This window comes from Melospiza georgiana, chromosome 2 (genome assembly GCF_028018845.1).
Source record: "Melospiza georgiana isolate bMelGeo1 chromosome 2, bMelGeo1.pri, whole genome shotgun sequence".
Classification (NCBI taxonomy): domain Eukaryota; kingdom Metazoa; phylum Chordata; class Aves; order Passeriformes; family Passerellidae; genus Melospiza; species Melospiza georgiana.
This window is the reverse complement of record NC_080431.1, coordinates 92,586,691-92,613,831: the sequence shown is the minus strand read 5'-3', so window position 1 is coordinate 92,613,831 and position 27,141 is coordinate 92,586,691. Positions and strand designations below refer to the sequence as shown.

Below are 27,141 nucleotides of genomic sequence, written 5' to 3'. Positions count from 1 at the left end.
CACAAGCTTAGCACAAGCTTAGCTAGTCTTCCATCAAGAGTATAGGGAAACAGAATGAGGATTGTGAAAACAAAGCTGTACAAAATCCCTGCTGATCTCCAGCCAACATGCAGCAGGTCAGTCAAATACACACATCATGACCAGGAGCCACAACATATTAGTGAGAAAGGCACATGGAAATTCTTTCTCATCAGCAGTGACTGCCAGAGGCTCAAATTCACAAGAAAGGGAGAAAATCTGCATTAATCCATTTCTTTCACATTAAGAGTAAGATACATCATCACTTTTGTTAGTTCCTAATACCACTGAGTTTTAGAAAGCCATTCCACACAGTCCAGGAAAGTAAACTGTGCCCCTTAGATCCCTCAAAAACTGATATATTCTTCCCAGCAAGGGAAGCTTTTTGACAGAGTATATAATCATTCTCCACATCTCAGACCTGTGGAAGGAAGACATGCTCTGGGAAAGTAGGGCAGATAAAAATGATGGAAAATCCTGATAAAGACACCCTTTTCCCTTGAGCTTTCTTTCCTTACCTCTGCTTCTTCCAGAGCCAGCTGAACTTCTGACTTCTCTTGTTCAACCTGCTTCTTGATTTTTTCTATTTCATGGAGGCTCTTGTTTCCTTCACTAATCTGATTGGTCAGATCAGAAATCTCCTCTGGAACAGAAGAGGAATGGATGGATTTAGCAAACAGAGAGTTTGGAACATCCTGCAATTCATGGAGTGTGAATAGAGGACCTATGCCTCAAACTGCTACTTCAGGGGCTCCTCTGTACAAGAGCCCTGCCTTACTTTCACTTACAGCAAGATTTTTCACCTGAACAACTTGAAGGCTCAGCTTTTGTTGTGAATGCTTTTTTAAGTGGCTATAGTGATTTAGTTTTTATCTATGATCTGCAGGTTAGGAACACCATGCTCTGCTGTTTAGGCTTCATCCACTGCACCTCTATCATCTTTCTTGTTCCTCCCTTGAGACTGAGTCATCTGCCAGTGAGTTTCATTGACAGGGGGGCAAAGGGAAGCCTTCTCTGCTCTGGCCATACCAGTCTCCATGTGCAAAAACATTCACTGGCAGCACCAGTGTCTCAAATGACATCAGAAAGCTCCTCTCAGGATGAGACAAATGTCTTTCCTCACAGATGCTTCAGGGCACCTGCATCTCTCCAGCCATCTGCTGATGTGGCTCTTGCACTGGCTGTGGGACCTGAATGAAGCCTACCTTGGAGGTTCTTGTTTTCCCTTTTCAAAGTCTCCAGGTGGTCCAATGTCTCCTCATAGGCATTCTTCAGCTTGAAGAGCTCAGTGCTGAGGCCACGGGCCTCCTTCTGGGAAGCCTCCAGCTCTGCCTGTGACTCCTCGTACTTCTGCTTCCAGTCACTGATGATCTTGTCAAAACCACGCTGCTTCTTGTCCAGCGAGGCAGCTGCTGAGTTGGCCTTCTCCAGGTCAATCATCATGTCTTCCAGCTCATTCTGCAGCCTGTGCTTTGTCTTTTCCAGAGAGGAGCACTTGGCATTGGCTGCCTCAATTGCTTCCTCAGCCTCTTGCAGGCGAGCAGCGAGCTTCTTCCTACCAGGTGGGAAGACACAGTGAGATGACCAAGTGTCACTGCGGCCATGTTATCCAGAAAAACTGACACCAAAGCAATAATTCAAACAATAATTAATCAGTTCTTAAAGGGAAAACAGGGAGGGGGTGAGGATGAGGAAGGGGCAAGGGGAAGAGGAACAGAGAGGGAAGTTGAGCCTCTAGAGAGAAGGGGCTATGATGGGAAAAAACAGCTTAAATTATGAATACTGGTATGTGGCAAAACATTATGTTGTGTGTGTCTGTGCATATTGAACTTCTGAACTCTCAGGCACCAGCTAGCTACTTACTAGCTGTAACCAGTACAGGCTGGTTGTAAATTTTTTATAAGACCTGCTCTAAATGACAGCATCATTTTCCTCCAATTAAGAGATATGAGACAACCACCAGTTAGGAGGCTGGTCATGCCCTGGGCTTTTGTTCATAGACTATTTAGATTGAGAAAATAGGGAGTCCTGGCAAGAAGAGGTGCTGGAAAGAAAGGATGGCCTAGAAAGAGGATTGTGGAGATACTACGTTAGGAAAATATGCTGAAAGTGTGGTAAGATCCTGCAGATCGGAGATGTGCAGAGGTAGAAGTTGGAGATATTCAGAGACCTTGCCCAGCAACCTGAGCCTGGTAACTGGGAGCAGCTGTACAGTGTGAACCAACATGACTTTCCGCCCTACTTTCCCAGGGCAGCCGTCATCTCCCAGTGGGAAGGGGAAATCAAGACCAAGGAAACATAGTCCTGGGCTGGGGCAATGTAAGAGAGTGTGACATAACTAAGTAGGACTATCTAATTTTGTTGGCTCTCAAATTAACCCCTGTATCCACAGCCACTGCTCCAGAGACAAGCACTCAGCAGAAACATTGACCTGCCCAGCAATAAGAAGAAGAGAAGGACAGCCCCAAATTACAGCATTGAGTCAGAGGGACTTTCCAACCAGGAAATTTTCCAACCCTATTTCCTTAGCACCCAATAAGACCCGGTTCCGCCAGTCAAGGGCACGCTGAAGCCCTCGTAACTCACTTGGCATCTTCCAGCTCCTCAGTTCTCTGAATGGCATCAGTCTCATACTTTGTTCTCCACTGTGCCACTTCTGCATTTCCCTTGGAGAGAGCCCGCTGCAGCTCTGCCTTGGCTTCCTGCTCCTCCTCATACTGCTCCCGCAAGAGATCACAGTCATGCCTGGCTGCTTGCAGGGCATGAGCCAGGGCATTTTTGGACTGCAGGGATAGAAAGGCCATAACATTCCAATGTTACCTACAGCAAAACCAAAACAAACAGCCCCTAGAAATTCAAATGGAAGCTTAAGCTTCTTTTTTCCTTTTTGCCTCTGTCTTTGACAGTCCAGGTCAAGTGAGGTGAAAATTGTTTGAAGTTATCCCTAACTGGTGACATGAGGAGAAAGACATCAAGACTGAGGATAATTTAACAACTTTGGAGAAACAACCCAAACTTTTAACATGTAAGATCTGAGATTTTGGCTGTCTTCCTGAGTAAGTTTCATTTAGCATTTATGTATGCCAATGATTTTCCCAAACTTTTCTCTTGTGACATGCCTCAGTCAGGGGCAGGAACTTAGATCAGTAGCAATCACTGTCACACCTATGCCTCATTTCAGCTTTTATCAAGGCTACATGAATATGAACACTTTTTGCCATTCCATTTCAAGGAATGGGACACAGATAAAGCATTACCTTGGTTTCCTCTTCTAGCTGTCTCTTAAGTTCTTCAATCTGTTGTGTAAAGGATGTTTTTCCCCGGGACAGCTGACTTATCAGTGACTCCTTCTCTTCGAGTTGTCTAGTAAACTCACCTGCCACAAGATTTGACAAACAAACAAACAAACATACAAACAAAAAAAGAGCAAGATGATGAAATGACAAAGTTGCAGTCAAAAATAGTAGTTCCACCCATCCAATTCTGCTGAGGAAAAGAACTCACAGTGATTGTAATTGACCTGTTGTGAAGCTTCTTCCAAAGTTGTAACCATCAGATACTTCACCAGGATAGTTTTTCTCAGATTTTCTTTTTTTTCCCCTTTTTTTTGGGTGGGTTTAATGACTTGAGTTTTCTTGTTTGGTCATTTGGGGGTTTTTGTACTGTTAACAGCTTGATTCATTAATTTTACTTCAGTTTGTGGATTAGACTAGACTGATGCTTACTTTCAAGGGTGGTTGTAGCTGGTTTTACTTTTTTTCACTGTTTTATATTGCTTTTCTACAGACTTCTTTTCAGAGGACTGCAAAGAACCCTTGAGAACCTCACAAAGATCAGTATACAGAACAGATGAAACATAAGGAAAACTTCACTGGGCACAGGAAGTGTGTCACTGCAGGGCGAAAACCACCGTCTTACAGGAAACACAGAAGTTACAACTAACAGTAAATGAAAAACATGTCTTTGAAAATACACAGAACTATGGTATCTGATAAGAATGCAGAAATTAAATAATACTGCTCTGGCCAGAAAGGTAGCAAGAAGTTAGAGGATATGTGGTATTTAGAGGATATGTGAACATCTTCTAGGGTGCAGTGCTCAAGGTCAGGCTGAGGAACATGGGATTCACACAGGCCCAACTCCTTTTTCCCTCCAGTATTTCTAGACGCACATATCCTTGTTCCTGAAACAATAGGTACCTAGGCAGCCTGGCACATCCTGGGTTCCGAGCTGGCACATCCATTTTGGCTCATGAGATGGTATCACTGTATGCTGATAAATGTGAGTGTAGGTTTGTTTTAAAAGCCAGTCCAAGGCAAGGTGTCCCCACCAAGGTTATAAGAATACTGAGGATAGAAATGTCAAAAGGCACAAAGCTACTGCTCTACTCAGCAATCCCAATCCTGCCACCTTCAGAGCAGATGCCATGGCAGAACACATCTCACTGATGCAGTACAGAGGTGCCCTGATAAATTCCTGGGACACACTCTATCTGGGCAGAACATGCACATACCATTCTCACTCTGGAGTTTTGTCTTCTGAGTGGTGAGGTCATTCATGAGGCGAGTCATTTCCTCCAGTTTTGTTTTTGTCTCGTTCAGATGGTCTTCATAAGTGCGACAAAGCTTCTCTGCATTGGCCTAATGGGAATCAGGAGAAAAGACAAAGAAAGTTGTAGCTCCTGGCAATCATTTGGAAGCTCTAGTCTTCAAAATGTATAATTTTTTCTGTGTGTTTGTCTTTCACAGGAATGGCAGATAGCAAAGACACAAATATCACAGTAGTAGAGCAGGGAGGAGCAGCCCCATGTCTACGATCCCAGGACATGGGACTCCCCATTAGATCCCCTTCCCCATTTGTTTTCCCTGAACTGTGTTCTGGATGTAGGCAACAGTGTAAAAAGGCTCTGCAAGAACTTCAGCAGCAGTCACATGCTATGAAGTTCAGGCATAGCCACTTCATAATTGCTAGATGGGAAAATCACCTCCAATGAAAATTGCTCTACTGATTCTGCTTTAATTGCCATTCATCATAAATTGGGTTTGATGACAGCTTTCTAACTCTGAAAATACTGACATTTCTTTTCCTCACTTGCACTGAAAGAAATCTATTTCGAGTGCTCTGAAAGCTACTGAGATTATCTACTCAGGAAACAAAATCCACAATTCTGCTGTAGGAAGTGAAAATACATTGTGTGATCATGCAAGCCTTTTCTTGCACTCCATGCTAACATGGATCAAAACTGTGAACCAAGGGCAGGATCTGAAAGGACTCTGCTTAGGGTGAGAGATATCCTGACTTGGATGTCATCACTCTGGTTGTCACCAGCCTGGAGGTGCCTAATTTGGCATGTTTTTGTGCCCTGAGATGCATGGATAAATAATATGCCTGGGACTGAAACACTGTGTGCTTCAGACAGGCCATCTTAATTGCTGTCCCATGTCTAGGGAAGAAGGGTTCTACCACCAGCTGGGTAAGGAAGACATGATGCAAGACACCACCTTCTAAAGCACTTCAGCCATAGCAGGTGTCCTGGGAAACCTTCAGACCAGCCTTAGCTACCCATAACCTGGGGGGCTTTGGGAAGCCTCAGGACCCTTACTTTTCCCTTGACCATCTGCTCCATGTTGGATGAGAGATCATCCACTTCCATCTTCAGCTCGCTTTTCTCCTTCTCCAGTTTCTGCTTGACCCTCTGCAGGTTGTCCAGCTGCTCCCCCATTTCGGCCACACTGTCTGCGTGCTTTTTCCTCAGCGTGGCGGCCGTGGCCTCATAGTGCAGCGTGGCCTCCTCCAGGTCCCGCCGCAGCTTCAGGAACTCCGCCTCGCGCTTCTTGTTCATCTCCAGCTGGGCAGCCGTGGCTCCCCCAGCCTCCTCCAGCCGCTCACTCAGTTCCTCCAGCTCTCGGGCCAGATCTGATCTCTGCTTTTCCACCTTGGCTCGAGCAGCTCTTTCTGCTTCCAGCTCCTCTTCTAATTCTTCTATACGAGCCTGCCAGAGAAACATGAACACCTTTGGGTCAGTGCTATTCCCATCAGAAGACCATGAGGCACCTTACAAACTGTTAAACCCTCTGCCAGCCCACATTTTCTCTCACTGCAGAAGCTCAGCAGTTAATGGACTTGCCCATTTGTGCCAGTAAATCAGATCCTGAGCTACAGTAATGATGGTGAGTCACATCTTGCTGCAAGTTCTAATTCAAGACATATAGTTCTACTGCATTGACCTGATGTTCACAGGTTTGACATTCAGCTGAAATACATGTGAGGAGTCACATGCTAGTAGGAGTAACAGCAACAAATTCTCATTTTAAGACTTCCGTGACTGGAGTAATTTCTCTCTAGGAGTGTTAAGACAGGGTTTCAATACAGCAGTGTGTAGAACCATATAACTAATAATATTGGAATTATGGATATTTATTGGAAGCAGTCTTTTTTATTATAAGATTGTTTTCACCAATCTGCACTTTACATTCAAGTTATACAAATATTCTTCATTAACAAAATAGGTGGAGCTGTTGTTTTTGGGTCCAGACATTGTGTTTGGACTCTGCTGAATTTCCTTGGCCTTTTAATTTCTGTAGAAAATTTTCTGTGTGTTTTAACTTTTTCTCTAAATTTCAAATCCTTGCTTATCACTGCTGAGTTCCTCTCCAGTAACTACCCTTGCCTCCATGGTTTGGAACAATATTATTTGCTTAAAAAAAGCCACCAGAGCCTTTCTGCCTTGCCTGAAACCACTACCATTCTGTGGTCATCTGTCCTGCTACTGGGAGGAGACATTATAGAGCAACCATCCTGAGGAAAAAAGGGATCTGTCTAGGAAGTTATGGAGATGTACCAGTTTGTGTCTCAAAGAGGAGCTGCAGCTAGCTGTGGAAAGTTTCTGCAAGGTCTTTCAGTGAGGCACAAAGAGAAACTTGTCCTAAGATATCCAATAAAAAAGCAAGCTGACCTGAAGCTCCTTGATCTTCTTCTGCAGCTGCATCACTATAGCTTGTTCATCTTCTATCTTGGAATTCAGCTGGCTCATTTCGAATTCTTTCCTGGCACAGAAAGGAAAATCCTACTGTGACAATTTGCCTTGAAGCTTCAAGTTAGGATTTTTAAATTTTTAAAGAGTTGTTCAATAAAACTTCTAACGTATCTAAAAATTAAAACAATTCTCATGTATTGCAATTTGCATGAAAACACATTTTTCTCTGAGCAGCAGTTTCCAAGCCAAGCCTCTGCATGCATTTGTGCAATTATATTTCTGGTTCTTTGTGTCATACAAAAGCAACGCTATTTTCAGACTCAATGGAAAAACATATTTAACAGTCAGGTCTCCTAACAATACTACCACAGTTAGTTAGGATTAACAACTTTATAGAATTTCTTCAGCTTTCTCCTCTAAGCAATGAAAACCGTTAATAAGTTTCTGGATTGCTTTTTTTAATGTAGGAAAGTTTAATGAATTCTAGTGTTCCAGGTCTCATGTACACAAGAGGTTTTTTGCCTCCCTCCTTGGCTACACATTTTCATAATGGAATTTTCTTTCAGCTACCATCAGAACAGGATGACACACCTGAAGGCTCTTAAATGACACTGTAACTGTGCTGCTTTATTTGGTACAACATAATCAACTTCTTACTTTTTCAGCTTTTCTTCCATCTGCAGTTTATCATTTTCCAAGTCCATGACACTCTCTTGGGTCAGCTTCAAATCCCCTTCCAGTTTGCGTTTTGCCCTTTCTAGATCCATCCTCACTTTCTTCTCTTGTTCCAGTGATCCCTCGAGCTTTAGGAGCAAACTCACTCAATAAATATATTGAACACAGATGGTTTACAAGTCAGATGTAGGCTGTGCCCCGTTCTAGTGAGCTAGTGCTGAGTTCTAGTGAGCTGTGAAGCACTTAAGCACAAGCATACTAGTTTACAAGTTTTGTTTTCTAGCAGCCAGTGGGCATATGGTGCTAAACAAATAGAACAAAATAGTCCATGCTTTAGATTTGTGCAAGCATTAGAGTTCTCTTAACAGTGAAGTTCTGTTTGACTTCATGCCAGTTACATTGCAAGTGCAAGTTGGGAGGATTTTCCCTTGTTATTGCAATCCTTTGAAAGGCTGAACACAGATCAATTTTGGTGGTGTTTCTGTAATTATAACTTTTACAGACAGTACAAGGAGTACATTTCTAAAAGGGGAATATATTTCAAAGGTTTGCAACCTTTCAGGCTCATGAAAGGTCTGCTGTAAGTGATGGTCAAACAAGCCTCGTGAAACATAAAGGAAGAGCCAGCTTACATCATCCACTTGCTGTTCCAGTTTCACTTTAGCTTTGCTCAGTGTGTTGACCTTGTCCTCTTCTGCTTGCAGGTCATCTAGAACTTGCTGATGAGATTCCTGCAAGGACTTTTTCTCCTTGGTAAGTTTGCTGATATTCTCATCAAGTGTTGCCATTTCTTCTGTCAGATTTTTGACCTGGATGAGAAAGGAAGATGTGTTTGTAAGACTTTGAAGGAAGGGATTAAATGTCTATCTGGTCTGAATAGTCTCAAATGACTATCTGATCTGAACCTGTAAGCAGGAAAACAAGAGAAAGAAAGGGATCTCTCCCCTCCCAGCACCTCATGGCTTTTTGAGTTAAATTGCCATCAAGGGAGTTAATGTCTGCCAGTTTTTGGTGTGGGGGTAGTACATTATTTCAAACATACTAAATTGCTATCAGAGTCACTCCTGTTGTTAGACTCCAGCTTCTGAATCTCTCTGGGAAGAGCAGGAGATGAGCTTTTTCCATTGACACTCTATAAGGAGGACATCTGGAGGAGTTAATAGAAGCAGAAACAATCTTCTACAGCAGAAGATTGTTTACTTTTAAAATACCACAAATAGGTATAATTCTTTAGCTGAAGTGCAGTAAGACTCACTTCAAAAAAAAGGAAACTTAGGCTCAGAGGTAACAATTTTTACCTCATAAAGTCAAATTACTGTATCTACTGATCCTTCAGTGTGGCCTGTGTAACAAACAGTGTAAAACCATCAGAAGACCCGTAGCACTTCTCGCAAAGGTAATCCATGCCCAGCCTCTTTTGAATACATGGTGAAGTTCTGAATGTACCTTGTTTTCAGTAGCATGTTTCTCTTTCTCTACTTTTGCAAGTGTTATTTCAAGATCATCAATATCTTTCTTGAGCTCAGAGCACTCATCTTCCAGTTTTCTCTTCTTAGAAGTCAGCTCAGAATTCATCTCTTCCTCGTCCTCAACCCTCTCTGTCAGTTCTTTGACTTTGGCTTCCAGCTGAATCTTGGATTTAATCAACAAGTCACAACGTTCCTCAGCATCTGCCAGAGTGTCTTGCTCCTGGTGTGGCACAAGGAAGAGAACAGCAATGACTGACTTTTTTTCTCCCTCACTTGTTCCCTAGCCTGTAACTGGTCAGGGAGCCTGATAGAAAGCAACAAAGTAGTGCAAGGAAAATTTTCTATTCTTGATTTCAGAAGACAAGTAATTAACAGAGAAGGATGAGATGGTCGTGAGCATGACCAGTCACATACCAGACTACTTGCATGTGTTACTGCTGTTGGAGAGTACCTTGAACAGAATCTGTTGAGATTTGCATTGTTAACCCACCTGGTTATATGCTAAAACATAAGAACTTCTATCCACTCTGAGTTTTGGAAAGTCTCTGGCAGTATCAACAGCTTATTTTTATTAAATTCCACTAACACTCTAGTCTGTAAACCTTTGAGTTTCAAACAATGTCTAATAAGTATATAAATCTATATGAGCACTCACAGCTTGGAGCTGGAGAAGCAAATCATTTTTTTCCTGAACTAAGGAGACTTGCTTTTCCTCAAGTTCCTTCCTCCGGGCTTCAGATTTTTCCAGGGCCTCCTTCAGTTTCAAGAATTCTTCCTTCATATTGGCCATTTCCTTTTCAGTTTCTGCAGTCTTCAGGAGAGGCTTGATCTTAAAGAAAAGCTTCATCCAAGGCCAGTTCTTGACAGCCATAAAAGCGCGGATGTTCCACTGAATTACAAGAAGGGCGTCCCTGGTTTAAGAGAAAACAAAAAAACTCCCTAAATCTTAGCCTGAATTGAAAAAGTGAAGGGTTTTGTTTTCATTCTCAGTCAGTTTCATTGTTTTTTTCTGAGCAATATTAGGAACCTTTACTAATTTCAGAGAGATACGAGAAACTTCCTCCAGATCTCTTCATTTTCAGAGACACAAAAAATTTCCAAATCTCATTTTCACGAAAGCTGCAGGCAATTAATATGCAGTTGCTATTATTTTTATCACACATACACGTAAAGCTTTTAATTTAGGGTTATCTATAGCCTTAGGGACTGTAATTAATAGCTCTACTCAACTTATAATTAAATGGTAATTACTATTATCTGCTAAGATTTAAGGGGGTGCCTTCATACCTGCGCTCCACTATCTTCTGAAACTCAATCCGCATCAATCTGCCGCGTGCTCTGGCCTGGATCATCGTTAAGATTTTCGCAAGTCTCTCATCCCTCATTTCTTCTAGATGGCCCAAGAGACCAGCCTTGAAGAACACCTGGTGCATGCATAGATGTCAGTTCACCACAAAGAAGGATTTATATCAGAGCTACATGTCAGCTACCTTGCTGAAATGATTCACCCTCTATTCTTATTGACACATTATAACCTAGGCGAGTGTAGAGGGCCAAATACTGCTTGCATAAGGCACTTTGCTGTACAGTTCCAGAGTAGTTTTAAAACTGGGTTTTATCTCCCCAGTTTTGAATAGGCCGAACAATTTTATTGCCATAATACCTTTCAGCTGTGGCAGAGGTTCTAAGTAGGTCAGCTGAACCACAACTCCTGACTCCCAGAAATCCCTACTAATGGGATCATGTGAGAATTCCACATGGCTTCATTTCAAAAGATGCAGCTGATCTTGTGGTCCATCTATGTCTGAATGTACCTATATTATACTAAATAAGCTATTGTTTTACTAGAGGGCATGGAGCATCAGCTGGTGCTGTGTCTGCTTGTAGAATTGCTCTAATAAAAGCTCTGTGGGAGCCAGAGAGTTGAATTTCCTCTAGCACAGCTTAGAATTTACTATCACTTTGCTGCTATTTTGCTGGTTTCTTCTATTATTAAATCCCCATTAAATACTACCACCAGAAATTGCAGTGTCCTGTTCTGCAAATGAAATACCAGATCTATCACTTTTCTCTTTACATAAGCAATTGTAGTCTTTCCTGGTTACCTTGGTGTGCCCAAAACGATATTGGGTATGGTCAACATCTAAAGATGCCATCAGTTTTTCAGCAGCTTTTCTGCTATCCACAAACTTATCCTCTGGGATTGCTCCTGGATTCAGGATGCGGTACCTGTTTATAACAAATGAAAAATGTGTAAAATTGGCTTAGATTACATTTTAGGGGTTTTTTCCTCTTCCCCCAAAACTTAAAGAACCCAAACCAAAACACCCAGGGTAATCTCCTGCCATGTATCTACACAGACACAAGGAAGAGCAGAATTCTGCCATCCAAGTCAGGCGAACTGAATGGAAGGTAAACTTGGATGGAACAGGCGACAGTCATAGCTCTGCATTACCTTTGTTTGAAGTCAGCATAAAGCACCCTGTTCGGGAAACCCTTCCGGCAAATGCGGATGCCTTCCAGGACACCATTACAGCGGAGCTGATGCAAAACAAGGAACGCGTCCATCTCCCCTGCAGGGGGAAAACAAGGCTAAATTAAAAGGAGTTTCTCCACAGGGCTTCATCTTCATTTCCCCAAGGAAATTGGAAAATGTGAGATGTCATCTCCCGAGAGAGCAACATGATTGGATTAGGTAAAAAGTGCAGACAGTATTTAAGTACAATCTGGTGACTCAGAAGTAAATAATAAAATGACAGAGTGAAATATTCTAAAATTTTAAGACCATTGTCTTTTTCCTACCTGGAGTTTTTGATTCATTTGGGATAATGCATCGTACAAAGTGAGGGGCTGTAGATTTTAGGTTAGTCATCAGCTTATTTAAATTTTCCTAGAACAAACACATTAAAAACATTATTAGCTTTAGCGGTTTAGTGGAATTCCAACCACTATTTCTTTGGTTTGATGGTTGTTAATTTAAGAAGCTCATTTTTCTAAAAATTCTCTGACAAAATGATAAGCTTACCAAAATTATTAGAGAGAAATATGTTCAAATAAACCAAAGTACAATTTAACATTATTATAGCAAATCTTTTAGCAAAGAAGATACGTGTTTTATTTACAACCTCAGAAATTCAAAACCCCAGATGAACAGCAAGCAAGACTCAGCATCATTTGCTGGAGCATTTTAGTAAAGCGAACTGCATTTTGCCTAGTCACTTCCCCACTCAGTGGGAAGAGCTCACATTTTCCACCTCATAAAGGTGGAAAGCACCACATTTTCCACCTGTTCCTCATAAAGGCTGGGGTTTTGTCTCCTGGCAAAACATTTTCCCTTTATTGGTCTTAATCAGACATGTCCTATGCAGACAGCAAGCTAGCTCAGAAGAAGCCAACCATTCAGTGATCACCAGGCTCTGGGGAAAGTGTTTTGTTCAGTAAGTAGAAAATTGAGACCATGGGAGGTGGAATGCAATGCCATCAGCACGTCTGTGCAAACTGCAGAGTCCTCATATGCCAGTCAGGACAACAATCTGAGCTGGGTACTAACAGCTGCCTATGTGCTGGAAAGTGGGCTTCTATCTGTGGCTTATTAATTATTGTCTGAGTGCCCCTTCAGCCCCCTTTATACCTCATCAGCTGGTAAGACACAGATCTCTGTTTCCTGTGATTTCCCTTCATGGGAAGTATCTCCAAACAAGATAAAATGGCATGATTAGTGGGCAACTACATCCTTCCCACCCTGAGGTTTACCTGCATTACAGCTTCCTCATTGTTACCCATAGAAATGGTAGTAATGGTATAAAAAGTTAAATAGCCCCATTTTCCCCTCAGCCATGATTCCTAATGACAGCTTCCACCAGGAGCACATGCCAGTGCCAGAAGAAGGGAATAACTGAGGAAACAAAAGGCTTTATGCCACTTCATTCAACAACTTTTTGTTTTCCATGCTCTAATCCTAGGATCCAATTACAAGCAGTAATCAGATAGGGACTAGCAAATTACTTGTAATCAATTCCTGTTCCAGAGACAAGCACGAAGCTGTAAGCAACAAAATAAGTGATATAGGTTGTTGGCTTCATTTTGTGAATCTTTCTCAGACACAGTATAAAAACAATGTCCTGACTGGTCCAAGATGATGAAATGGAGCAGCCCCTGGCATGCAGTTTTAATAGCAGTGTATTTCCTTAGCCAAGGACAATAACTGTCCACAAGTCAAATTTCAATCTTGGATTTCAATTTTTCCCTGTCCATTACAGCCCTTAACATTCTTGTCTTAACTCAAACCACCAGGTGAGGAGAGGTTGCAAACCTTGTGCAATGAGGACACTGTTTGGAACGAAGCACCCTTCTTGCGTTTCTTTTCTCCACCCTGGTCACCTAAGGAGAAAAAAAGAAGCATAAACCAAATCATATCTCAGTAAGTGATGCAGGCAGAGTGTGGAAAACAGACCATTTTAATAGTGCTGCTCTATTTGACTAAAAGACTCTGATTGCTCAAATTTTATACAAGACATTCTGAAAATCATGTGTGAATACATCACACATTTGCAGCTCTCTGTCCATAGTTAGGAATTTTGTCAAAGACCACTGTAAACTTTCTGGATTGCATTTGTAATTCAGATCTATGCTTCATCATTTCTTATGCAGAAAAGCCCATAAATATGAATATGGCAGAAAAAAAATTTTAACAAAAGTAATTTGTAGTTTGTTAAAAGCTTCATAGAGTGAGATAATGTAGAAAAACTTAGAGAAAAATAATGCTTACAGAAAATTTGTACTGCACATTGTACTGTATAGAAACTGATTCTCTGCTATGCAGACACTGAACTTGTGCAAGATTTGTCTAGAATAGAGGGAAATAATAGTAACTTTGCATCCCTTGAATTTTGCTCAAAGCTTTGGAGTCAGAATCATTCATGTTCTCCCAAGGAATGCTAGTTTCTGACAAGACCTTTACAAAGTTTCACAGGTTCATGACAGGACCCAAAAATGTACAGCAGCTGCTGCAGCTTTCTTAAGCAGTGGGCCATTAGACCATTCCCAGGAGATCTGTCATTGTGTCACCTGTCAACATAAAAGGAGAAGTGAAGAGTGAAATGTGCTTGATGCAATTATCCACAGCCTTTTCCCTTTCAGAAGGTGATACTGCTGGGAGTGGAAAGGCTAATCTGGACAGGCTGTTCCTTTCTCCTGACACAAAGAAAAGCAAGGTAGTATTCAGACAGACCAGAATATCCACAGGCAAATAAGCAGTTAGTAACTTGCAAGGATTTGCTCGTGGGAGGATATTTGCTATTTACATTCGGCTTCATGTCATTCCCATTACGAAGTCTTCAGCCTGCTTGCTTCCTAGGAAATTGTTATGTGATAAATGACAAGAGCACCTCTTGAAATGAGATTCTGATAAACAGGCTGTAAGTGATTGCAACTTCAGGGCATAAGAGCTACATCTTTGTAATGAATACCAGTCATTTACTTAAGATCAATTTTCTGAATGTTTGCTACTTGTCTTCTCACAAATAAAAGAGTTCTATGTAAAGGATAGAGATTAAATATGTTCTCAGATATACATTATTACATTGTATATTGGTACAATGTACATTTTCAAATAAAAGAAAAACAGCAGCAAGCAAAAAGGAAGACAAATTGGCAAAGCCTTCTACTATGGCCAATGTGGGATGGTGTTCTGCTACCTTCAGTGTGTACTTGCCACTAATCCAATAAAATATTCCAAAACTCCCTCTTAAACTTGGTATTTCTTATTTATTTCACGGAGGCTAGCAAGGAGTACTGCAGCATGTGAAACAAGAGCTGTTCTTTTTCGTTGGCATTTATGTACACAATCTTTGATGCAACACTTAGCTGCATTTCTGAACACTTGCATACTCAAATTCCTGCTGGATTATTTGCAACACAGCTTTCCTTGCTCAGAGGTACTATACATTCAACCTAGCTGAGAAAATGGTCTCCTTCCTATAACTGGCAAACTCCTACAGCTTCTGTGCACATCTAAATAATTAGTCACTGCCCCATCTAGCATTGAGGCAATTGCAGTTGAGCGATTTGCTTAGGTTCTGAAATTCATCCCCAAGCACGCATCCCAAACCCAAAGGAAGCCCATGTGAGCTGCTTACCACTGTCAGCACCAATGTAGCTTTCAAACAAGCTTGCCAGGAGCTTGTTGGAGGATTTCTGGAAAATGCCTACTACGGTTTCATTAAGCGGGTCCTTGTTCTTCTCAAGCCACCCAATGATGTTGTAGGGAACCTACAGCAAGGCATTGAAAACAAACCAAAGGTTGCCAATGTTCCCCTCAGAGCAGCAAGCAGTTCTTTGCAGTTCAGCTTGAAGCCAATGACTTTTTGTGAAGAGCTGTTCTCAAAGCAGTACGAGCTGCCCTGGTTTTCATCACTTCCCCTCCAATTCTCTGCTTCCTAATTCCCAAATCTCTCTTCCTAATAGTGAATCCCACACACTTCTTCCAAACTATCTGGTCCCTACATCTTCTCACAGACTCATGTGGTTATCTGTGAAGATACCATGTGGTATTGGTGTCCCAGGAACGCTATCAAAAAGTGCTGAAGTACAAATCACACGAGTCATAATTTAACTTCAAAATAGCATGCTACACTGGAATAATTAGGGTTTTCTAATGGAATCTTAATGATTACAAACTAACTCCAGGACTTTGCTGCAGCTCTGTTTAGCGGGAAAATATGTTCCATTATCAGTACCACAAGGGAATAGAAATTCGAACTTTTTCTGCTGAATGATTTAACAACTGCAGATAAGTTCCAAAATCAGCATAATTTCTTTTAATAATTACAAAATTAGCTTAATGCTCAATTACAATTTGAAATTAACAGCATCAGGTAAATTCCTGCACTGCTATGCACGCTTCTTATCAATTGTAGTTTGATTTAAAAATTCCTGTGACCCTCTCAAATTATTTCTGCCTATCTGGTCTGAAAACAGAACTTCAAAACTGGACAAGTTTTGGCTCAGGTATCACAGTACTGGATTATGTTCTTGTTCACCTCATCAAGAATGAAACTGTAAACTGAACCACCACATCAAAGCTAACCACACTTCTTTTTGCTATTTTGACACACTGGTCCTAAAATGAGTAGAGAATGATATCTTTTTTTTTTAATTGTCCCTTGAGTTAAAGCAGAAATTAGTTCATTTTTCCAGAAACCAAGGTGAAAAGTTAGATGCTGCTGCCGTTTAATCACTAGACTTACTCAGATTGGAGGAAAAGTTATAAAGGCAAAGCAAGGCATACTTCCAGGAAAAGTACTATTAGCCCTCCTCAGTTTATTTCATTCTATTGGTACATCTAAGGAGCAGATGTCCTGGAGTGTGGTGGCATCTTACTCTGCTGCAACACTTGTGCAGAGTGAGTAGATATTTGTTTTTACTCCTCACCTTTCCTTTCTTCCCCTCTTCATCCTTCCCACCCTCCCTCGTTGTGTGCTACAGGCAAACCCCACCTGAAAGACTTCTGATACAAAGTCTGCCTGCCAGCAGAGGACTTACTGCACCAGCGTAATGAAGGAGTTCAAAGTGGGCTTCATATTTCCTTTTCTTATCAGGCCTGGGCTTCTGTAAATTGGGTGACTTGCCAAGATGGTTGTCGTAGAGTTTGGATTTGAATGTCATATCTGTGGCTTTTGGGAACATGCACTCCTCTTCAAGGATAGACAGGATTCCCAGTGGCTGTGGATTTAAGAGCATCTTTGTTGGGAAACGTTTAGGCTTTCTGCTTTCAGTAGCTATGCAGCCTGTAAGTTTTATCTGATGAAATGTTAAGCCTGCAAAATTTCTTCTTAACCTGAGGAGGAAGTTTTTGACTATTGTGTAAAAACAGTAACCACCCCATTGACTATTCAGTATGTCACCTTTGACTGTTCAGTATGTCACTTCTGCCTTAGGAGGCTTTATGAGAGAAAGAGATTGATTTATCTTTCAGGGCAGCTGGACAAACTAGCATTTTATCATTCACGTCTCAGGAAGAGATGAACGAACCTACTAGCACTGGGCAGATTGGTTTTGAGGGATTAGGATCATGCACACATATCCTGCCCTTGGACAAGAAAGTGATCAAATAGAAGACCACTGAATAATCAGACTTTCTACTTCTGCTGCTACAAATTTCCTGCATTAGCATTTCTTGCATTAGCATCTTCCTGCTAATGCAAGATGCAAAATTTCATGTTTCCTCACAGATCAGCAGGGTTAGATACTGTGCCGTAAAACATGGTAGAAAGAGATACAAAGACAGGTTATACAGCAGAGGACAGCTGTCGCCACCAGGACCACATTTTACTCCCGAGAAAAAGGGAAAAGGAAAGGCATATCCCATGCTGAGGAAGTGGTGAGAGGTTTCTTTCTTTTTCAGGGTAGAAAGAGCACAAAGGACTTTGCACATCAGCATGTACATCTCCTGTGAGAAAGAGGAGTCTCACAGGAGATGCATGGGGCACAAGACTGAAAACTTGCATTTGCCCTGAAAAGGTGATGAGTTTGATGTTAAGCACATGTGGTACAGACTAAACTGAGGAACAGCAGGGACAGAGAAAGAGAAAAGTGCAAACCAGGGAAGATGATACAGCCATAGAAATTACCAGTTACAGCTTGTTGGCTGTTGGGTCGTTAAGGCAGAATTCCAAAGGTAAAGCTGAATGAACACAAATATTGATTTTCCTTTGATTCTGTATTGCAGGTAGAAAGGCAAGAAACTTGTCATGCTGTTTATCCTGCTCTGTTCACTGGGCCATGAAGACACACCCATCAGTGTATTCAGTGAATACTCATTGGCATGTACGTACCTTCTCGATTAGATCGATGCAGGCCTGCAGGTCCATGCCAAAGTCAATGAATACCCACTCAATGCCTTCCTTCTTATACTCTTCTTGCTCCAGGACAAACATGTGATGATTGAAAAACTGTTGCAGTTTCTCATTAGTGTAATTGATGCACAGCTGCTCAAAGCTGTTAAACTGCAGAAAGAGAGAAAAAAATAAGAATTTTCATTGCAGTTAACTTGGTGGAACAGCAAGAAGGAAACTGTTTACAGCCCAAAGCATATGAGATGTTGCTCCCAGGAGCTATTGGCATGTCCAGCCAAGTGGTTTTTATATCTATTAATGAAAAAAAACCCCAAACATGTAAAATCATACACATTATTTGCCTTATGGCTTTCTCAGCACTTTGCCTTCTGTTCATTTGGAAAGAGAAACACCCAACCAAGAGCTATCTCTTGACATTTTTATGTCCTTCCAACCAGTCCTCACATATTAATACTCACATCAAAGATTTCAAACCCAGCAATATCCAGGACTCCAATGAAGAACTGTCTGGGCAGCTTAGTGTCCAAGGTCTTGTTGATACGGACCACCAGCCATTTGAACATTCGATCGTACACTGCCTTAGATAAGGCCCCAACAGCATACAGAACCTAAAATACACATTTTAGAGCACTGAAGTGTGAAATAAAATTCATTAGGGAACACAAAGATTTTGGTGCAGTAGACTATTTCAATGTCTGTGTACAGTTTAAATGAAATTTCCCAATGCTTTGTATAATCACCAAAGTATAGTTAATACAACACAGTTTCTCTTACTATCTCTGCTGAATTTCATTCAAATCACTGCTAAATACATGGATGTCTACCAACACGTATGATAAAGTGCTTGTGAAGTACATCTTGGGAAACAACTGGACAGCAAGTTCCAAATGTTTTAATCCATTATAGTTCTGTGGAAGTAAGGTAGCAGAAACTCACAGGCCAGAAGCCAGCTATGATGTCCAGAGCTACTGCCAGAGAAGAGTGGAGGTTTATGCCCATGTTGTTATTGACATTTGCCTCTAATTTTTGAGGGATGCTATGGCATGAGCAGGCAATAGGAAAAGTCTGTCCAAAGTATCTTCTTTAGCCTGCGCACGTCTGCATCATCAGGATACACCTCTCTGTAGTGTTTTTCTACTTTCTGAGCCTGTACCACAGGCAGTCTTCAAACAGCAACTTTTATTGTAACCAAAACACTGCAGCATCTTCTATAATATTGCTACAACTGCAGCATAGCAACCCAACTCCTTTTCCCTTAAATTAGGAGATAACTTTAAGTGGATATTGCCTTTAGCTGATTGAGGTCACACAGAGATTAAAAATTACATGAATAATGAATGAGCGATGAGTGAGTGAATAAATAATCCACGGCTCAAATCTTCTAGGTAACTATCCTCATCCAGAATTAGCTATCAATCCCCATGTGGTATTACTGCACCTGGTTTCCTGGAGTGCTGCCAACACATCAGAAAAACAATTCTATCAAAAGTTGTGCTGGACAGTATTCCTTTGTCAGTCTCTTCCCTGGTTTCCCTCAATTTCACCATGTATTTCCCGAAGTTTGGGCATATAAAATGAGAAAAGGTACTAGAGGCTCATGTTAATATTTCTAGCAGCTGTCTGTCTCTCTGAGTTGTTACAGGCAAATCCTCTAGGCTTGCAGGACATGTATCCAAATATCATGAAAGTGTCTCCTTACCTGTTCAACACTTTGACCTTTGGTCACATACTCATTGCCAACTTTCACTCTAGGGTGCAACAAACCCTTAATCAAATCAGAGGAGTTGATTCCCATCAGGTAGGCAGCTTTGTCAGCACCTGGTCAGGAGATATAAGGTTTCAATTGGCTTGAAACTTCTACATGGAAACATGCCCAGCTAAAAAACATGTTAAGTACATTCACTTCAAAAGACAAATTAGATAAAGGCCTGATTTGTGTTAGGTATGCCTGTACTCTCCCTTATGGAAGGTCATCTGACTACTTTATATCCCAATTGTTGCCAGAATCTCAATTAAGAAGCTCTTCAGGTTTAGGGAAAAGAACATATCTCCACACAGGTTATAGACAGTTTCAGGTGTAAGACAAAATAAAGAAGCAGGACCTGCAATCATGAAAGAGAAAGTTAAGGCAGCAGGATTTCACAACCATTTTGTGCAAATGGTCTCAAACATGGCATTTGATCCTGTTAGTCTGGCTGTGTTCATCTCCCGCTGAGTAAGGTTATCCACCACTGAATAAGCCTTTACAAGTACAGCACTCTTGGCTGATCAGAGCGTGCAAGAACAAAGCAAACAGGCAGCTGCTTCCTCAGCACAGTGCCTGGTACATGCCAGACTTTTGAAGCTGAGGAGCAATTTTAGGTGTTATTCTTACTTTCAGTGCCATCAGCCTCTGCCTGCTCCTCTCGGGGTCTTTGCTTGAATTTCATATTCCCAAAGTGCATGATGGCACCTGTGAGCTTGTAGGAACCAGCCTTCTCATCAGGCACAAATCCCAGGATGTCCATGGCTTGCTGGGAAAAGAAAAGACAGGCATGTTGTCACTTTTCTGCTCAAAAGCAGTTGCAGCCCTACAATCTGCAGGGCAGATATTACTATCCTGCCAAGGGGTGTTATCACCCAAAGCAGCCACTGGAACACCCTGAAGACCCAGCAGTGGCAGGGAACCCAGGGGTGAGCTCTCCTCATCTAGCATTTTATATATAAAAAAATTATAAAAGGTGGACATTACGTGGAGCAAGGCCAGATTCAAAAGTGTAACAGTTTACCAGACCTTGTGCTTCACAGTCTGAATGTAGTTAACAGCCAATCCTGCTTTTGCTTTAGTCCAGCAGTTTCAGGGACAGAAGTCAGGCTCCTCCCAGTAGTCTTCCTCCCCTGATCTAGGAAACCCAAAGTCATATCCATACAGACTTACATCTGTTGCCAACAGTTCTTCTCCATCGTCCAAGTTGTCCACTGTAACCACTCCTTGTGAGCAGAAGTGGTAGTCATATGGGTTGGTAGAGATCAGGAGCATGTCTGTAAAAGAACTGCCAAGGTCAAAACTGCCATCCATTCAGGTTACCCTCAGAAATGGAGATGGAAAAATCAAATGTAACCTACATTGGTCTCTGCACTACTGCATTGTTTTGTTGTTTTTATTTTAATAATTGCAGGGCAGAAACCAGAAACTCTCCTATTCTACTATGTTAGTCTGAAGATGTAGAGAAAGTGAATAAAAAGAATATGGAAATACTGCATATTAGCATCTACTGTGCATACACATCTATTAAGCATGTATTGCAGCATATTGAGTCCATAATTTCCTGTATAAACCTACTTTTTGCCTACATGTTTTTAGGGGTAAAAAATCCCATCTAAATAGAGAGGAGAAAAAGATTTTAGTATGATCCAAGACAGGGAGTATGGGCATGGCTCTCCTTTTTTACAACAGACCCAGAGAAGAGTGACTTCCAGCACCCTTGGCAGAAGACTCTTGGCTTTTGATAAACAAAAGACAGAATATGTCTTGCTCCATTGTATCAAAATACAAAAATGCAGAGTTGTCCACAAAGCTAGCTGCCTCTAAAAGTACAGGCAGAATCCTGCTTCCTTAAATCAACTGAAAGTTTCACCCACATTCCCCAAACCAAGGTCTGGTCTAGATTTCAATCTTTTTTATGCAGGCACACATCTCTACAAATCTAAATATGTGGCTATCATATATCATAAATAAATGGCTATCAATATCCGTTTATATGAAATCTTATTCTCTATAAGCTTGTCTTACTTTGCTATGTAGTCACTCTGATATAAATGACTTTATGTTCATCCATAGTTATTGACATTGATACTTATCCATATTTAGATATGGATGTGTTTATATACAAGCACATACATTTCTTGTCTACAAAACACACGCCCCTGTTGGTTTCAGCCTCTTCAAGAGTCTGCAGACATGTTCCTGCTGGCCAGAAAGGTGTGTGCTGTTACGGAGCACACAGAGAGTTTATGAGATACAGAGAGTTTTCCCAGCACAGGGATTCTCACAGGAATCTCAGTGCAAAGCTTTCTTTCCCATAATTGCCATTAATTAGGCCACGTAAAGCTTAGAGTATTAGGGATTTGACCACGCACTGTTAGGATAGTAAGACTTCAAAAGAGATTATGATTGCTATGGCTTAGTGGGAGTGTAGAAGTGCAATGAAGTGACCCTCCAACATATTTTACAGAATGTGTTCCTTCAGAGCACAAATTGAAGTCAGCAAACAACGTCACTTAAATAACCAGTGAAGGTTTTATCCAAAGCATCTCGGCCCCTCTCTGCCCTTCTCCAGCGGGTCTGTGGGACCACGCTGAGCCAGGAGAAGCTTGAAAGGGGTAATCACCACATAATCAGCAGCAGGCAGCTTTGAACATTCTCTCCTGCTGCACAACATGCTGGAATGTCAGTTTTGTCACTTGGGACAGAAAGACAAAACTAGCTTTTCTTTGTGGACCTATAAGCAAATCTTCTCATATGTGGAAATCTGGATAATTAAAGTTTTATCACCACAAATGCTTTGGGGGCATAGCATTTTCCAGATGTTTTGAGACCTTGGATTACACAAATTCAGTGTGACACTTTTTCCCTTTATAGTGCTATGTTTTAAAAGTCCTGCCTGAGTCTTATTCCCATTAGATTAATCTGTAATAAAAGTAAAATGGTCTCTGCTGCTGCCACTGGAACAACGTCTCTAAATCTCTAAAAGATTGTATTTGACAGTGGAAGTTCAGATTCATCAAGTAGAAGCATAAGGGCCTTTCTGCACATGGGTTTGCCTCCTAATCCCTTATCCACTGTCTCTTCAGTTTTGGGCTCTTAAAAGCTGTGGATCCACATAATGCTTACCTAGTAACTCTGGTTTCTTTCCTGACAGGATCTGGTAGAAGATGTGATAGTCTCTTTCACCAGGTTGCTGGAAAATCACTCGGGATTTCTCCAATAAATCTAGTCACACAAAGGAAAATTCAGTGAGAAAGGGTCTTGCAGCTTTCAGATGAGCAATTGTATTTTTTAAAAGGAGAGAGTTTGCTGCTTACAAATCTCAATATCAGCAGATGACAGCTTGCCTGTAGTTCCAAAATGGATTCGGATAAATTTACCCTAATTCACACAGAAGAATATTCTAATTAGTGCATATAGTATACACAGAGGGAAACAAAGAATGCAGTTTGAAGGCAACCATTTGGCCCAAAGAATCAATTTATGCAAACTCCTTGGCTTTGCACAGGCATATTTTCAGTGAAAAATATCAAACAATGATATTATTGTCTTCCAAGCCTAAATCTGACATAGAGCTATGTAATCTGCTTGTGGAGAAAGGATAACAGTGTACTTATCTGCCAGGCTAAGATATGGCAAAGCACACAGCTTCCAGTTGCATGATGCAGGTTTACTGTAATGCAGGACTCAGAGCATTAAGCCTGGGCTTAAGACACACAGGCTCCTTTTTTGACTTCTCCTCATTTGCAGTCCCAACTTACATGCACTTACTTACTTACACAGAAGAGTGCTGTGATTTTACACAGCTTTGCCCATTAAATTTACATATCCATTTCTCCCAATTCATAAAAAATTAGTAGTTTTCATTTAGTTTCTCATATTCAAACACACAAAAATAATTAATTTCCCTTCCAGCTCACAAGCTCCTTATACAACTGTGTAGCTCTACAGATGCTTACAACCCCTGGTCCTCTCCACTCCTTCCAATTTAATTTTAAACAGGATTTGTTAGGGAAGCATGGGCTCCAAACTCAGGCTTGTCATCCTTATGCCATTCCTTTCGGACCTCTCAGACAATGTCAACCAAATGTGGCAGAGGCAGAGCTCCCAAGAGGATTGCTTTCCTGCCAGCCTGATGGAGAGGAGGAGAGCCCCAAGGTGATGGCAGCACGGAGGGACAAGCAGGGACAGCTTACTGAGCCAAAAAGGGAAACCTAATGGCTCAAGGGTAGGAGCACTGCTGCAGGGCGGGTCGGCACAGGGGAGGATGTGGGAGGGAGCAGGGGCTGTGCTGTGTTTCTGACACTTAGAGGCAAAGTACAGCTACCATAGGAAGTATAGGAAGGGGGAAAGACAGCCTAGTAGCAAAAAAATGCGGAGGCAGTTCTGAGGAAGATCTACCACTGCTGTTCAAAGTGCTTCCTAAAATTGGGTTTTGCTTTTCTTCTGTTCATTTTAGACAATGTAAACAGTTTAAACAATTATTCTAGCTTGATCTTTATTTCTCTTCAGGTTTTTGTTAGATCCTACTATGTTATTTTTCCACTCTGGAAATCCAATAATTTTAATGGGAAAAATGCAATCTATGAAGGGATTATGACATAGGTATTATTAACTGGCCACTGTTGAATAAGACATCACTGGATGATGCTGCAGACTTACGAAACGTGAGGAATTGTCATTTCTCAGGGTTTTGGCATTTCCAAAAGCTTCTAGGGCTGGGTTTGCTTGAATGATTTGATCCTCCAAGGTTCCCTAGAAATTAAGGTTGAAATACTATTGAGAAACCTACAGGCCACAGACTCAGCTGTCAGCTCTAGCTCAGCCATGCATTCACTTACAGAGCTGAGACTATGTAGCAAAGTGATTTGTTTAGCTTCACCCCAGGGGTGACACAGTGGGAATGGCAGAACAGCGAGACCATCAGTCAATTATGAGTGCTTTAAAAGGCCTCAAAAATTCTGCTGCTCCCTACTGTTTGGCTTTGCAGATTTATCTCTTGTGCCATCTGCATGTGAAAGAAATCACCTAGTGTACTTCGGAGCATGTGGGGACATCCGAGGAATGAGGAATGTGTGTAGGAGAGGGATACTGAACACAGTGACAAGCACTAGAATGCATTTGATTTAAAAGCACTCAGAGCTGTAACATTTGGGATTCTTGGAGATGAGAAAAGCTTTAACTGTTGCTCGCACAGAGTTCAGTTTGGAAAGTGGATGACTTTTCCTGACAAGGCTCCTGGGATCATTCCCTATTCACCCAGGAACCACAGAAAGTGAAATGCTGAGGCTTATGGCACATCTGACAGAGCCCAACACCAATTCTGCAAGGCAAAAATTAAACAGCAAAGCTGATGACTTACCCCAGTTTTCGTAGCTGGCTGTTGACAAAATAGGAACAAAATGGAGAGAAAAAAGAGAGAGAATGTGAATACTAACACAGAGAACAATATAAAATTTAACAATTAGCAAGGTTAGCTGTCTCGTGGGCACCAACACACCAGCAGCGCTTTTTGAAGCCTTCAAAAAGCACGTGTGGCTATTACTTTGCATCCGCCATACATCACAATGGTGCAAAACCAGATATTGCAGCTGGAAGAGGTTTCATGTAGTTTATCAGGTCAGGTTGCATTTTCATCACCCTTTTTTACCCCAAAATTAGCCAAAAGTTCAAGCGGGGCACAATCTTATTGTGTAGAACTTGTCTGTCTGCATTTATGCTCTTTTATTCTTGCTACCTAGCAGCAGTCTCTTTTCTCTGTTCATTTAGTTGGTGTTTTCGTCTATCATAGGACATCCCTGGAGCAAAACCAGGTAGATTTCCAAACAGTAAGCTTGGGATGGGAGCACCATTGTTGCATGAGCACAGCAGGTTTTAGACACCACGATGAGCACCAGCCTCATTGCATGCAGGAAGCTGCTCTGGACAACTCAACCATGTCTTAAGAAAGCCTTGCAGGCCTCAGGAGAATGGATATTAGAGTTTGATGACGTGAGTTCTGCGCACAGACTTGAAGCGTGGCTGAAATTTTGGCCTTATAAATAGAGTTCACAGGAATCAGTTAATTCACCACAAAAGAGCACTGAACCCTTATTTGCAATGAAGCTCATAGCAAATAAGCTCATAGCAACACAAGATAAAAAGTAGCATGAATGCAGTATTCATTGTAACCTTATAGAGCACTTATAAGCAGAAAAGCACTTATCCAAACAGAAATACAGAAAAGCTGATTGAAAAAAAATCTTTTGTCAAAGCGATCCTTTTTTTATGGACAAAAAGGCTTTCAATGAAACAGATGTTTTGATGAGAAGTTATAATCCTAGTCTTTTTGAAGACTATTTTCCATTTGAAAAAAAATCTTATTCTTTACAGCCTCTCCATCTTTTGACCAGTTTTAACACAATCAGAAGGATATTTAGCACACACAAAAACTGAAACTCCTGAGGAAAAAAAAAAACCAAAAGTGGCATCAACAAGCATCTGTCCAGAACCAGGGGTGGTGTTTCTGCTCCATCTGGAGTGTGGTAAGTTCATGTGTGCCTTTCTCCTTTCAGAACAGCATGCTCTCAGAACTGCAGTGTCGTGAGGTTAGTTGGACACAAGAAAGAGGGGAACCTTGGGAGTCTGAAATGAGGCAGCCAGCAGCAGACTTACATTCTTTTTACCAGTTTCACCCAGGGCTGCCACTGTGGCAAAGTACTGGATGACTCGTTTTGTGTTGACAGTCTTGCCAGCACCGGATTCTCCGCTAGAGGAAAAGGAAGAAAACAAAACCATTGCTCAAACAGCTGCAACTCATCCTTTCAACCCTGTCCAGCCAGCTCCTCCCGTCAAGGCTGTTCTCAGACTCTCTGACTCTGGTGCCTGCAGCCTGTTGCTCAGCCATTTCTGTGGAAATACCTCAAACTGACTGAATGAAGAGGTGCAGTCCTATGAGGGCAGTAACTCATTCTTCATACAGCTGAGCTAAGAAGTCCTATACAAACCCACCCTACACCGAGCTTCTTTTAGGGACATGAAGTTTAATTACAAACATCCTGACTAACTCGCTGGGGCACACATATCTACAGTTAACGAGCTAGAAAAAGCAGAGGAAAGCTGCTGTTATTTGCCAGCATCACCCAAGAGCACTTGTAACTTTGTAGAGATACCCAAGTCTCCATCCTTTCATGCTTGCCAGTAAACATCACACCTGCTCTTCTGTGCCTTGATCATCTCTCCCTCATTAGATGTATCTACACAACACTCTGAATCATAACTTTCGGCAGGAGTAACCTCACTGAACAGAAGGAGTCCTCTGCATCCAAAGATGACAGCCACAGAAAGGCTAATCCTGCAAGGAGCAGTTTTAATTGCCTGCTGAGTTGTTTTCATGCCTACACAGAATGTTCACCAGATGGG

At 41.5% G+C, this 27,141-nt stretch overlaps 1 protein-coding gene across 1 annotated transcript in view; it reads right to left on the bottom strand.

The window, feature by feature from the left end:
- The window catches only part of MYH15 (myosin heavy chain 15), a 62,841-nt gene that overhangs the window by 10,192 nt on the left and 25,508 nt on the right, over nt 1–27,141 (bottom strand). The window contains exons 7-35 of the mRNA XM_058044739.1: nt 26,395–26,488; nt 26,165–26,177; nt 25,103–25,116; nt 24,403–24,495; nt 23,058–23,121; nt 22,867–22,965; nt 20,911–21,014; nt 20,368–20,506; nt 19,693–19,811; nt 18,452–18,601; nt 17,973–18,143; nt 16,681–16,860; nt 15,276–15,408; nt 13,451–13,518; nt 11,941–12,028; nt 11,594–11,711; nt 11,244–11,367; nt 10,426–10,562; nt 9,794–10,049; nt 9,116–9,358; nt 8,302–8,478; nt 7,652–7,797; nt 6,974–7,064; nt 5,621–6,010; nt 4,532–4,658; nt 3,276–3,394; nt 2,605–2,801; nt 1,224–1,573; nt 537–661 (exon numbers count right to left, since the gene is read on the bottom strand). Coding sequence (XP_057900722.1) covers nt 537–661; nt 1,224–1,573; nt 2,605–2,801; nt 3,276–3,394; nt 4,532–4,658; nt 5,621–6,010; nt 6,974–7,064; nt 7,652–7,797; nt 8,302–8,478; nt 9,116–9,358; nt 9,794–10,049; nt 10,426–10,562; nt 11,244–11,367; nt 11,594–11,711; nt 11,941–12,028; nt 13,451–13,518; nt 15,276–15,408; nt 16,681–16,860; nt 17,973–18,143; nt 18,452–18,601; nt 19,693–19,811; nt 20,368–20,506; nt 20,911–21,014; nt 22,867–22,965; nt 23,058–23,121; nt 24,403–24,495; nt 25,103–25,116; nt 26,165–26,177; nt 26,395–26,488 — 4,129 coding nt within the window. The remainder of the gene's footprint in view (nt 1–536; nt 662–1,223; nt 1,574–2,604; nt 2,802–3,275; nt 3,395–4,531; nt 4,659–5,620; nt 6,011–6,973; nt 7,065–7,651; nt 7,798–8,301; nt 8,479–9,115; nt 9,359–9,793; nt 10,050–10,425; nt 10,563–11,243; nt 11,368–11,593; nt 11,712–11,940; nt 12,029–13,450; nt 13,519–15,275; nt 15,409–16,680; nt 16,861–17,972; nt 18,144–18,451; nt 18,602–19,692; nt 19,812–20,367; nt 20,507–20,910; nt 21,015–22,866; nt 22,966–23,057; nt 23,122–24,402; nt 24,496–25,102; nt 25,117–26,164; nt 26,178–26,394; nt 26,489–27,141) is intronic.